The sequence below is a fragment of the Centropristis striata genome, chromosome 6 (genome assembly GCF_030273125.1).
Source record: "Centropristis striata isolate RG_2023a ecotype Rhode Island chromosome 6, C.striata_1.0, whole genome shotgun sequence".
Classification (NCBI taxonomy): domain Eukaryota; kingdom Metazoa; phylum Chordata; class Actinopteri; order Perciformes; family Serranidae; genus Centropristis; species Centropristis striata.
In genome coordinates, this window is record NC_081522.1 from 19,998,435 (window position 1) to 20,011,755 (window position 13,321).

General features: G+C 38.9%; 1 protein-coding gene across 1 annotated transcript; it reads left to right on the plus strand.

Moving 5' to 3' along the window:
• The first annotated feature begins 833 nt into the window (after positions 1 to 833).
• ccdc77 (coiled-coil domain containing 77) lies at positions 834 to 12,813 on the plus strand. The gene is made up of 12 exons (XM_059334971.1): positions 834 to 918; positions 1,750 to 1,798; positions 2,433 to 2,619; positions 2,717 to 2,859; positions 3,218 to 3,314; positions 3,708 to 3,798; positions 9,904 to 9,992; positions 10,859 to 11,007; positions 11,162 to 11,423; positions 11,522 to 11,647; positions 12,125 to 12,277; positions 12,523 to 12,813. The coding sequence occupies exons 2-12, from the start codon at positions 1,764 to 1,766 to the stop codon at positions 12,667 to 12,669; spliced, it is 1,479 nt and encodes a 492-aa protein (XP_059190954.1). The 5' UTR covers positions 834 to 918; positions 1,750 to 1,763; the 3' UTR covers positions 12,670 to 12,813.
• The last annotated feature ends 508 nt before the right edge of the window (positions 12,814 to 13,321 follow it).

Consider the following 13,321-nt stretch of genomic DNA (forward strand, 5'->3'; position numbering starts at 1 on the left):
TTTACTGGATCAACATTTTGAACCAAAAAGAAACAAAGAAAAACCAACATATATGTGATCTTGTGATTGTATGTGATCCTGTCATCCAACTCTTTTATTCTAGTGTGACTCTATTTTATTTGTGTCTTGTGTGTTTAGCATAACACTTTTGGTAATTTTGTGTCTTTTTTGGTAATTTTGTGTCTTTTTTAGTCATTTTGTGTTTCTTGTGTCCTTTTTTTAGTCATTTTGTGTCTGTTTTTGGTCATTTTGTGTTTTTCTGTGTCTTTTTTTTTGTCATTTCGTATCTTTTTTTTGTCATTTTGTGTCTTTTTTTGGTCATTTTGTGTCTTTTTCAATTTTCCATCAACACTACCACAGGGCCACATATAGGACAGTGCACTTAACCAGATATGATAAAACTGCAATTCTAAATATGTTTACACTGCAGTAACTTATATTACTTATAATACTTACATATTTCATGCTCAAATGCATGTATAACAGTATAAATAGGAATACAAATGGTTTGAAGCAAATAAAAAATAACCACTTACTGTGATTTCTTTTCTTTTTTTTCAGTGCAAGAACAGCAGACTAACATTAATTGGAAGAAGTAATTATATGCATTTTTTTACAATGTACTTTTAAGATTTCATGCTCAAATGCATGTACTTGTATTGAGGGCCACTTCAAGTGAGGGTGCGGGCCGTATGCGGCCCCCGGGCCTCCAGTTGCCCATCAGTGCTCCAGACCAGACACAGTTTGCACAGTAACGTAGCCTGCCGCTTGAGGGCAGAATAACCCCAACTGCGCTCCAGTTTTCCACGAAGAAGAAGAAGAGGCGTATCCTTCCGTGTTTCAAAAGCTTGATAGCAACGAACAACACACTGCTGCCCTGACCGAAGAGTTAACGTTAAGAGTTTTGAAAGCTTGTGGGTATGTAAAATGTGTTAGTATGGCAGCCGGAAATATGCCAGAGATACATTTACTGTAGTTATGTTGTTGTACTGTTTTGACTGTACTTTACTTTCTCTAAATCAGAAGTTTCCCCGTCAGTAACGTTATATATTGTAGGTAGTTAAACCTCGTAGCATATGTGCTTTGCAGCGAAAAATGGCACGCTGTTTTTTTGTTTTTTTTAAAGTAGATTAGTCAGCCCACTTGGATCGAGTTGTCTATTAGCTTAATGTGTTTGTATGTAATGTGTAAAGTGTTGAAATGGTGCTTAGGCATTTACAGTTATGAAAAAATATTAGACCACCCTTGTTTTCTTCATTGCATTTGCTCATTTTAATGCCTGGTACAACTAAAGATGCATTTGTTTGTTGTTATTTTTGTTGTTATCATTACATTTGTCCAAACAAATGTACCTTTAGTTGTACCGGTCATTAAAATTAACAATCAATTAAAGAAATGAATGCAATATGCATGTAGCTTTCAAACGTCCCGCTCCCCGCGTCAGCTGATATAAAGGGCACTTCCCTTAATGTTGTGTTTATCACATTTAAATTGTACATTGTACAAGCTTAACCTGTGATTAACGCATATTAATTTTTATTGGCATATTAAAAAATGGCAACAGTCACGGACAGAACTTTTTCTAACTATCTCAGGTACTAATGATTTCTCACAGGGACTCACAAAATGCACCGTGTCTGTGTCTCATTTCAATATTGGCTGCAGAAGTTATGTGATTGTTAATCCTGCAACCACTTTTGAAGTATTGATGAAAATCACTTTGGTTTTGTCTTTCTCTTTTGTATTCAGTGTTGTGCGCTCGGATGGGATCTCCAACAAAAGATGCAACACCACACAGGTAAGATCATATAGTCTACAGCCATTTATGTTGCCTCCCTGTAAGAGAAATGTTGCTATAGCACTCAGAGAGTCCATTGTGGGGAAGATGTAATTCTTTCAACTGTAATCTCCCAAAGACTTATTTTGTCAGTCAGACCCCCAAATGTTACAGTCATAGGCCTTATCCCTCAAGGATTTAAGTCTCACTCCTTAAAGTGGATTTAAATGCCTGGGTAATCCTTTATTGTAAGTTCACGCTGTTTCTTTAATTTGCTTCTGACATGTAAAGTACATGCACAGAATAAAATGTTATATATTATTATCTTGAAAGGTTTTGGATTGCTGAAAAGGGGGCAAGCTTGTACCTTTCACTTATTAAAACAACAAAACAGACATTGTATTAATTATTGCTTTATTAAAATGTAGCCTGTTTCATAATCACAGAATCACCCCTCTCCTGAAAATGGTATATGGTCTGTTTTTTAATGATGACTGGCCAAAAGACCTGATACATTTACTGATCAAAACTATTACTGTTGCAGTGAATTTCCTTGCTATGCCAGGTGTTTAGTAGTAGACAGAGCATGCACATGCATTGATTTGAATAAAGCAGATTTTGGGAGTGCAGGTGTACATTTTTTGTTTGTCTTCAGGGCCAACAATCGTACCCCTGGTCGAGAACCTGACTCCCCACTTCCTCCCATCCATGAGCGGCTGGCATACCTGCGTCCCTCCAGGGAGCTACTGGAGTTCTACAGACAGAAGATCGCCCAGTTTGATGGAGAACACGAGGAGCTGCTGCAGATGCTGGAAAAGTACAGAGGCATCACAGAGGACCAGGTGGGACACAGCTAGAAAGTGTATGTAATTGTGTTGTGTGCCTGTCTATATTCACCTGTTATAACTGATGTTCTCTCCCTCCTGGATATCCTCTCAGCATAAACTCCAGTGGGAGGTACGACAGCGCGAGGGAGAGATTGCAGAGCTACAAAACGCCCTGAGTGACATGCAGGTCTACCTTTTCCAAGAGAGAGAACAGTCTCTTCGGCTTTATGCAGAAAACGACCGACTAAAGATCAGGTAGGTGCACAGTTGATGATGAATCCAGCAGCTACAGGTCACAGAGAGTGAGGACTAGCAGGTTCAGAGACAGCTTTTTCCCCAGGGCTCTCTGAACTGAACTCCACAAGGACAATTTACTGAACAATATCTGAGGACACATTTTTAAGCACAGCCCATGTAAAAAGTCTATTTTGTTTTATTTTATTTATTTATTCTATTTTTATTTTCTATTTTTACCGTGTATGTATATATATATTTTGAGTTTCTTATTTGCACCAATGGGAGTTGCACTCCAATTTCGTTGTATATATACAATGACAATAAAGGCTATTCTATTCTATTCTATTCTAATTTAATTTGTTTCACTGTTGTACAGAGAATTGGAGGACAGGAAGAAAATCCAGCACCTTCTTGCCCTGGTGGGTCCAGATGCAGGAGAGATCACATATTTCCACCGAGAACCTCCTCATAAGGTACACATGTTGAACTAATCATAGTGTATTTTCACAGCAGACGTTAATGTGATCAGTTGCACCTGAATTTTTCCAAGATATTGTTATAGCTTTAATAGCACGTCAAGATCTTTCCACAAGCTTTTATATGCATAATTGAATAGCTGGGTCGCAATTTCATGGCAATTTCAACAGAATTGCAACAAATATTACAGGTTATTTTCTTCTTTTTTGTGGATTAGCAAACATTTGACTTTACTTTATTTTATTTTATTTTATTTGCCTTTTTTGATGGCAGACAGAATACACATCAATAAAGTATTTATTGATGTGTATTCTGTCTGCCATCAAAAAAGGCAAATATAAAAAAATCAAAAGTTTTGATGACAGCTATATGTGATAACTATATTTCAGGTCACTGTCACACAGAAGAACTCTGAGTCCAGATTGGATGAAAATCTCAATCTCAGGCCAACAAAGTCGAGACCTCCTGCAGTCAGGAAAGGTTTGATTTCCATTCTATATTGTTGTTTTTTTAAGATGTGGATATATGTAATTTTATTTTTTCTGCTTTAACTGTTAACATTGGTATTGTGTTTAAACAAACATGTTGTGAATAATGACAGCATCTGGGGCGCTGTGGAGCAGAGCATGGAGTAAGACGCCTTTCTCGGGGCTCCTGCAAAAATATCAATAAATCCTGACTAAAACAGCAAATATAACTGGAAAATTAATAATTGATCTATAGTAAACACCGTCGGAATACTAACAAACGAGTAGGGAAGCGGTATCAGCTTGCATGGCGGAAAAGTTAAATAAATACAAGTTCGGGTCCAGTGCGCCGCGGCCTGCAAGAAGCACGAGACAGACTACGCTAACGGCTAGCCCACCCTCGCCCACTCAGACGGAAAGTTCAGGGATGGCAGCCGACGAACTAAGAGCGGACATTGTATCATCCATCAGGGGAGAGATCTCTTTAATTATCAGAGAGGAGCTCAAGAGTGCGCTGGCGGAGGATTTCAAAGCCCTAAAGTCGGAGCTACAGGCGATGCGGTCGGACATCGCGAACAACACAGCCGCCATCCGCACTGAACTCGAGCACATGAATGTGGACATTCAGGACATGAAAGGCGGACTATCGACATGGTCAGACGAGGTGGTTTCACTGCAGTCTACGGTAACCAGTCTTCAAAAACAGGTGGTCGCCCTAAAAGACCGATGTGAGGATATGGAGGGCAGGATGAGACGGGGCAACATCAGAATAACCGGCATCGGCGAACAGCCGGACTCGAGCTCACCGACAGCTGTGTCAAAAGCTATTCGAGAAGCCCTGCAGATGGACCGGGACATCAAAATAGACCGCTCGCACCGCATCGCAACCCTCCGGACAACGGGAGACCGGGAGAAGCCACGAGTGATCATCGCCAAGCTGCACCATGACGGAGACGCAACGGAGATCCTTCGGAGGGCGCGGGAGAGAGCTCCGCTGATCTACAATGGAAACCGTATTGCCATATTTCCGGACTACACCTCCGCCGTGGCCAAGGCCAGAGCTGCATTCACGGATGTGAGGAAGACACTCCGGGGACGAAGAGGAGTCCGGTATGGTCTACTATATCCTGCTAGACTCCGTATTTCATACAAGGATGAGGACAAGGAGTTTCTTGACCCTATGAAGGCTATGGAGTTCGTCCAGAAGAAGGTTATCCCATTCACAGAGCCTCAGGTTTGAACATATCCACACATGTATGGATAATAACAGTATGGTGAACATTAATATCATTACTAAGACTAATACTAAGTATCACCTGTTATATCATAGCAATATTTCACCTGTTGCTCCAAGTTTTCAGATGTTAATGGCCTACTTATGTTGAACTTAATTATGTGTGTAAGTGGAGTCGCGATACTATAATAAGAAGATGCTGAAACTGTAATAGAGTTTGCAGGAGCCCAAGAACTTTTCTTTTTCTTTTCTTTTTGCCCTAGTGTACCCCAAGCACAGTCAAATTCAACCTAGACGTGCACTTTTGCTGCTCATTTCTGCGGCTAAGGACTTGGTCCCACTTTTGTTCTACCAATGTTAGCTAGCTGTGGTTCCGTTAGCTATCTTGTTCTTTTGGTTGTTCTGGTCCCTCTGTTCTTTGGGGACCCTATGACAAATACTGTGACAGCAAGGGCAGCAACTTTTCTCTACATCAGGATTGTTATTGATTTTGTTAATGTTGGAAATTGTGAATTACAGCTGTAGCTATTTCTTTCCACCCCCTCTGTACCCAACCAATATCACTGCTTACTATGATCCACATAACAATGCTGAAGAGTGATGTGCAACTAAGATATATATTATATAGACCTTATAGATAATGGACACACTAAAAGTCATAAGCTACAATGTTAAGGGTCTTCCTAATCCTATCAAGAGAAAGAAGATTTTGCACCAGTTGAAACAGGTTAACTGTCAGATAGCATACCTACAGGAAACCCACCTGCCTGATGGGGAACATGAAAAGTTGAAAAAGTCATGGGCAGACAAAGTATATTACTCCTCACACCGCTCTGGGAGAAGTAAGGGGGTTTCCATACTTATACATAGACAAATCAACTTCACGCAAACGTTGGTGCACAAAGACACTGAAGGAAGATATGTTTTGGTCAACGGATCAATTGATGGCATAGAGGTATCCCTTTTAAACGTATATGCACCCAATGAAGATGAGCCAGGCTTTATCAAAACACTGTTTGATATAATATTACAGTATAGCACTGGGTTATTGTTGATGGGAGGAGACTTTAATTGTGTGATGTCACAGTTAATGGATCGGCAACCTGCCTCAAAAGCTCCCTTGTCTAAAACGAGCAGAATGCTTAAACATCTATCCACAGAGTCAGGCCTTGTGGATGTATGGAGGAGCAAATTTCCAAGAAGTAAAGACTTTACCTTTTACTCAAGTAGGCACATGTCCTATTCAAGGATTGATTATTTTTTCACGCCTAAGAACGAGTTTTTTAGGATAGTAGATATTGAGATATTACCTATTACAATCTCAGACCATGCACCCACTGCGCTTAAGTGGAATATAGGCCACAGACCAACCTCCAAGCAATGGAGGCTTAATGCATCTCTTCTGAACGATAAAGAATTTGTCTCCTACATCACAGCAGAGTTTAAGGAATATTTAAATACCAATACTTCGCCTGAAACATCACCACTGATACTGTGGGATTGCGCTAAAGTATATATTAGGGGCCGAATTATTTCATTTTCGTGTGCCAGGAAAAAACAAAAAGAGTCTAAACAGAGAGGACTGGAGGATAAAATAAAAGAGCTTGAACAAAAACACAAAAAATCGTCTTCAACCAGTATCCTAAATAATTTGAATGCAGCTCGTAGAGAACTTAATAGTTTACTATCGGACAAAATTGAGGGAACACTGAGATTCACCAAGCAGCGATACTATGAATATGGCAATAGGGCGAGTAGATTATTAGCATTTAGTTTAAGAAAACAGCAAGCATCTAATACGGTGCAGAGAGTAAAGTTACGGGATACCTTTGTTACAAAACCTGATAAAATAGCAGAATCCTTTGCAGAGTTTTATAAAGGTTTATACAAGAATACAGACACTTGCCTAGATGACACGAAACTAGCAGAATTTCTGAACAACATAAAACTGCCTGAGCTGACAGAGAGTGCTGCAGAAGAGTTAGATAGGCCAATTGAAGAATGGGAGATCAAGCAGGTGATTTCATCTCTTAAAAACAATAAAAGCCCAGGCCCAGATGGTTACATTAATGAATTTTACAAGACATTCAAAGACTTGCTATCACCGTTGTTACTGAAGGCCTACCAGCATGCACTCGGATCAAGAATTATGGCACCATCCTGGAATGAGGCAACCATAGTGGTGATACACAAGGAGGGTAAAGATCCCACTGAATGCCAATCCTACAGACCAATATCACTGCTGAATGGGGACCTGCGTATACTAACAGCAGTCCTGGCCAGGCGAATGAATCAGATAATCACTCAAATAATCCATCCTGACCAAACTGGCTTCATCACTGGAAGATACTACGGAGATAATGTACGCCGCTTACTAAACATAATATCTCATCAACAAGATAGGAAATTAGAATCAGTAATTATATCCTTAGATGCCCAAAAAGCATTCGACCGTGTATCATGGCAGTATTTATTTCAAACATTAAAGCGATTTAGGTTCGGCCCTAACTTTATAAATTGGATGCAAACACTGTACTCGTCACCACAGGCTGCTGTCAAAGTTAATGGCTGTAGATCAGAGAGATTCACTTTGGAACGTGGATGCAGACAAGGATGTTCTTTATCACCCTTGTTATTCGCTGTTAGTATCGAACCGCTGGCCCAACTTATCAGAGATGATGATGATATAAATGGAATTGTTATTAATGAAGAGGAACACAAATTATCGCTCTATGCTGATGATGTAATTCTGTATCTGACAAAACCAGCGCTAACGATACCACATTTAAAAAGGCAAATCTCCAAGTTTGGGTTTTATTCAGGATACAAGGTAAATGTGGAGAAAACTATGGCTATGGATATAAACGGCACAATCCAACATAGTGTAAAGCTTCAGAGTGGATTTAAATGGCCCACGGAAGGTATTAAATATCTAGGTTTACACATAACCTCATCTCTTCAGAATCTGTTTGATGCTAACTATGGCAAAATAATACGGAGCATCAATAATGATTTAGAACGGTGGTCTATGCTCCCCCTGTCTCTGCTGGGGCGCGTTGAAAGTATCCGTATGAACATTCTACCCAGATTACTTTACTTGTTTCAGATGTTACCTATAGAAATTCCCAAATCTACATTTGATAATTTGGAGAAAATGATGTCAAGATTTATATGGCAAAAAAAGCGCCCTAGAGTCCGACTTAAAACCCTACAGTTATCTAAATCAAACGGTGGTCTTAAACTCCCAAATCTAAGATACTATTTCTGGTCTGCACAAATGAAGCCTATGATAGCGTGGCTTCAGAACAATATAGACACATGTTGGCTTAACATAGAAAAAAGTCTGTGCTCGCTGAAATCTCTGCAAGACCTACCCTTCCTAGATGCTCCCATAAAGGAAATGGCAACTTGGACTAAGAACACTCTTAAAATTTGGGTTAAGGTACAGTCAACTTTTGGATTACCAACACAAATATCGCCATTAATCAGCATTGGATCTATAAAGAGCTTCATACCTAATAATTTGGACATTGGCTTCAGAAGGTGGTCAGAGTATGGTTTGGTTCATCTACATCAGTTATTCAGTCTTGGTAGTCTAAGAACATTTGAGCAGTTGAGAAACTGTTATGGTCTTCCTAAAACAGATTTCTACCGATATCTGCAACTTAGAACATTTCTGACAAGGCACAAGGAATGGGGAAAACTCACAAAAATTTCTCCTATCGAACAATTTCTAATAGAAACACAAACAGGAAATGGAGACGGGAAGATAATTAGTAAACTCTACAATATATTTTTATCTTTGAGTACACAGAACTCCTTACAGATAAAGCAGAGATGGGAGGCAGAAATGGATGTGGTTATACCACAGGAAGCCTGGGAGGAGGTGTGTAGTGAGGCACACCTGGTCACAAACTCAAATACATGGAGGGAGTTTAAGTGGAAAGTAATTGTTAGATTTTTTAGGACCCCAGAAATAGTGTCTAGAATGAGCCAGTCATATTCCAGTTCATGCTGGAGAAATTGTGGATCTCATACTGCCAACCACACCCATATATTCTGGTTATGCCCCAAACTAAAGACCTTCTGGGGGGAGGTATTTGATGCTCTTAAAGAGGTCTTTCAACAAGACATACCTCGAGATCCTACTGTGGCTCTATTAGGAGTGATGCCTAAAGGATTGAATGGGAGGTCCAAGAAATATCTTTTAAATATATTACTTACCGCAGCACTGAAGTGTATAACTATTAGATGGTTGAAGCCAACTCCCCCTTCATATAACACTTGGATCCAGAAGGTTTGGGACCTCTATCAGATGGAGCACATTACGTATGTATTAAGGCTTCAAAAGTCCATCTTTGCTAAGCGATGGGGTCCTGTCATGTCTTTATTAATACAGTAAGACTGGTTAGTTCTCCCCCTCTACCACCTCTTTTTTTTTATTTATTTATTTATTTTTTATTCTTTTTATTTTTAATCTTTTTTGTTACATAATCCGCACAGTGCACTAAATCCTGCTGGTCCCCTGGATGCCTATCTCTATATGTGTTTGTGTATATGAACGTTTGAATATGTATATTTGACTTTATTTGTTTAATGTATTTAATTGGGAGTGGATATTTGTTCTCGTTTTGTTTTTGTTTGTCTTATTTGCTTGTAATCCTGATTTGGACATAATGTACAATTGTCGCCTACAGCTGGTTGCAGAATGGTGTTCGTACTGAAATGTTGTCACTGAAAAACTAATAAAAAATAAGTTCAAAAAAAAAAAAATAATGACAGCATCTGATCTGGTAATTTTTTCTGTTTAGTGAAACTCAAACACAGGAAGCATAATTTCTCCAGGTAGAGTGTGCCATTCTGATGTTATGTCTGTTTGAACAGAGAGTAGCAGGAGGACAAAATCAGCAGACGGGGTAAATGGAGAGAGCCTGGAACAATACAAGAATGACAACCAGATGTTGTTACTTCAGGTAGGTCTGGTGGTCCACTTTCTGAATGCATACAGTTGAAACCAGAAGTTTACATACACTATAAAAAAAAAGACACATATGCTTTTTTTCTCAATGTCTGACATGAAATCAGAGAATCACTTTTCCTGTTTTAGGTCCGTTAGGATTACCAAAATTATTTCTATTTTCCTAAATGCCAGAATAATGAGAGAAGGATTTTTTTAGACAATTTTTTATTACTTTCTTCAAAGTCAGAAGTTTACATACACTAACATTATTGTGCCTTGAAACAATTTGGGAAAGCCCAGATGATGCTGTCATGTCTTTGGAAGCTTCTGATGAGGTTTATTGACAATATTAGAGTTAATTTGAGACACACCTGTGGATGTATTTCAAGGCACACCTGAAACACACTGCTTCTTTGCGTAACATCATGGGAAAGTCAAAATAAATCAACCATGCCTTAAAATAAATCCACAGGTGTGTCTCAAATTAACTCTAATATTGTCAATAAACCTATCAGAAGCTTCCAAAGACAGCATCTGGGCTTTCTCAAATAGTTTCAAGGCATAATAATGTTAGTGTATGTAAACTTCTGACTTTGAAGAAAGTAATAAAAATTGTCTAAAAAAACCCTTCTCTCATTATTCTGGCATTTAGCAAATAGAAATAATTTTGGTAATCCTAACGGACCTAAAACAGGAAAAGTGATTCTCTGATTTCATGTCAGACAGTGAGGAAAAAAAGCATATGTGTCTTTTTATATAGTGTATGTAAACTTCTGGTTTCAACTGTATGTATTATAAGGGACTGAAACATTTCCGCCCCCTTTCTCTACAGTTTTGGTGAATGTACCAAGCTATTATTTTTGTGGCTCATGTTTCCAGGTGGAGGCTCTGCAGGCTCAGATGGAGGAACAAACCCGTTTGGCTAAAGAGCAGGTAGAGTCTCTGATGGAGGATCGACGGATTAAAACAGAGGAGGCGCAGGCACAAAGGCAAAGGGATCAGGATCGAATCACCGCTCTGAATGACAAGTGAGTCTGCGTAATTTCATTTTGTTAAACTTGAATGGTGACTTGATTTTCTCCTTTCCCCATTAGACTCGTCAACTTTAATTGATGATAACTCCATCCTTCAGCCTTATCTTAACAGACAACTTTCCACTTCCTCTCACATTTGATACCTCAGGCTCCAGCGAACCCAGAACCTGTTGTATGAGAGCACCAGAGATTTCTTACAGCTGAAGTTTGACACTCGAGCTCACGAGAAGAGCTGGATGGTAGAGAAGGACCGGCTGCTGAGGGACCTGGACTCCTGCCACAACCGTCTGAGGAAGACCGGCTCTGCACCAGCAGACTCTGGGCGAACCTGGCAGCCCAGCAGCAGTACAGCACTGCTCCTCCCCCGGCCTCAGCCAGAGTTACAGCAGACGCATAAGGAGGAACTAAAAGTAATATTACCATTACATATAAAACCTCTCTATGTTTTGGAGTATTTGTTGGAGTTTTTTTTTTTTAATTAACCTAATTTAAATGAATTTGTCATCAGGTATTGCAGGAGGATCTGAAGCAAGCCCACCGTCTGGCAGAGATGTACAGGGAGCAGTGTATCACACTGGAAACAGAACTGTCCCAAATCAGAGAGGAGGGGGATGTGGGCAGGGAAATATTTAAGGTAACATGGTTAGACAGATGCTTCATCTATGCGTCTGAAAAAAACCTCTGATTGATTGTTAACCCTTAATAGGGCACTCATTGAAATACTTGCAAATTCCAAAATTCAACCCTAGAGAATATTGGAGGATATTACATACTGTCAGAATGTGTAAAAAAAACATAGAAAATAATATTTTGAGAAAAAAAGTTTACGAGATTAAAGTGGCAAATCTGAGAAAAAAGTTGCTTTTTTCCCACTATTTCTTGTAAATCTGCAACTTTTTTGGCGCAGATTTGCCACTTTAAATCTCTTAAATCTGCAACTTTTTTTCTTGTAGATTTGCCACTTTAATCTAGTAAATTTGCAACTTTTTTCTCAAAATTTTACCTGAAGTTACCAAATATAGTTCTTTGCCTGATAAAGGGTTAATATTTTATGGGGAATCCTAAGTTTCTAGTTACTTGTTTTCCTCTTACCAAATCTTTATGTGTGTAGGACCGTTCAGACAAAATGGCCAAGCGTCTTCAGCTGATGACTCAGCGTTATGAGGCTCTGGAGAAGAGGAGGGCCATGGAGGTGGAAGGCTTCAAGACGGACCTGAAGCACCTCAGACAGAAATTCAAAGATGTAGAAAAACAACTCCTCAAGGTAAAAAAAAAAAAAAACGGGAAAGTTATCTTGTGATTTCAAAACAATGTGTGTTTTCAGCCCTTTTTTTAAAATCATGAACACAGAATTTGTGAGGTCAACAGCTCATAGATGAATTATTACATCATTCAAAGGAAACAAACTGAAAAATAGCTTCACAATTGCCGCCTCCAGCCTTGCATACTGCTGATATCAGATTTAGTTTTTGAAATGTTAACCTGGTGTATGTTTATCTGCTGTTTCAGGCTACTCTAAATATTGGGCCCAACCAGGACTTAGCCATTCTGCATGAGGTACGTCAGACCAACAGCAGGACAAAGAAGGTTCAGGGTGAGCTGATGGCACTGAAGGCTAAGATCTATGGACTGGAGAACGAGCTGAGATTTAGCTGAAGACTGGACTGTCTATAGAGGACAATCAATGTGACATTAACCCCAATATGTCACATATGTTTGTGTTACTGTGTTTATTACTGAAACTTAGAGTAAATGTTGTTTCTATTTTGTACTTTGGACTAATAAAGATGTTTTGCTACAGTGATTTTAAATCAATGAACACACACCAGTATTATTATCATTATAACAGTGATAGGCTTCTTCACAGCAGGCACCTTAAATTGCCATATCAGGGGAAAAAGCACAGGTTTTTAAGTATAAATTAAGCTATCAGTAATTGTACTTTTTACTTCTGTCCTTTGGGATAATGATGCAATGAAATATACTTTCCAACCTGCAAATGTTTTTATACAAACAGAATGGTACATGCAACTTTTTTATTTAACAAAGAAACTACAAACGGTCACAGCCTACCTGACCTATTCATTCTTCAGAAACACAACAAACTTGGGAAAACAGAACATTAAGAAATCCGTTGTGATAAGCAAGGGAGGGCTTAATATTCTTGATTTCTGTATTTTTAACAATAAATTTTAGTCTATAAAAATATATTTTCAGGTTGGTAGCTCATTTCACAAAGTTTATTTACCTCACCTCAGGTTTTCTAAAATATATTTTGAGGTGTAATTTAAGGAAAAAAAAATAATTA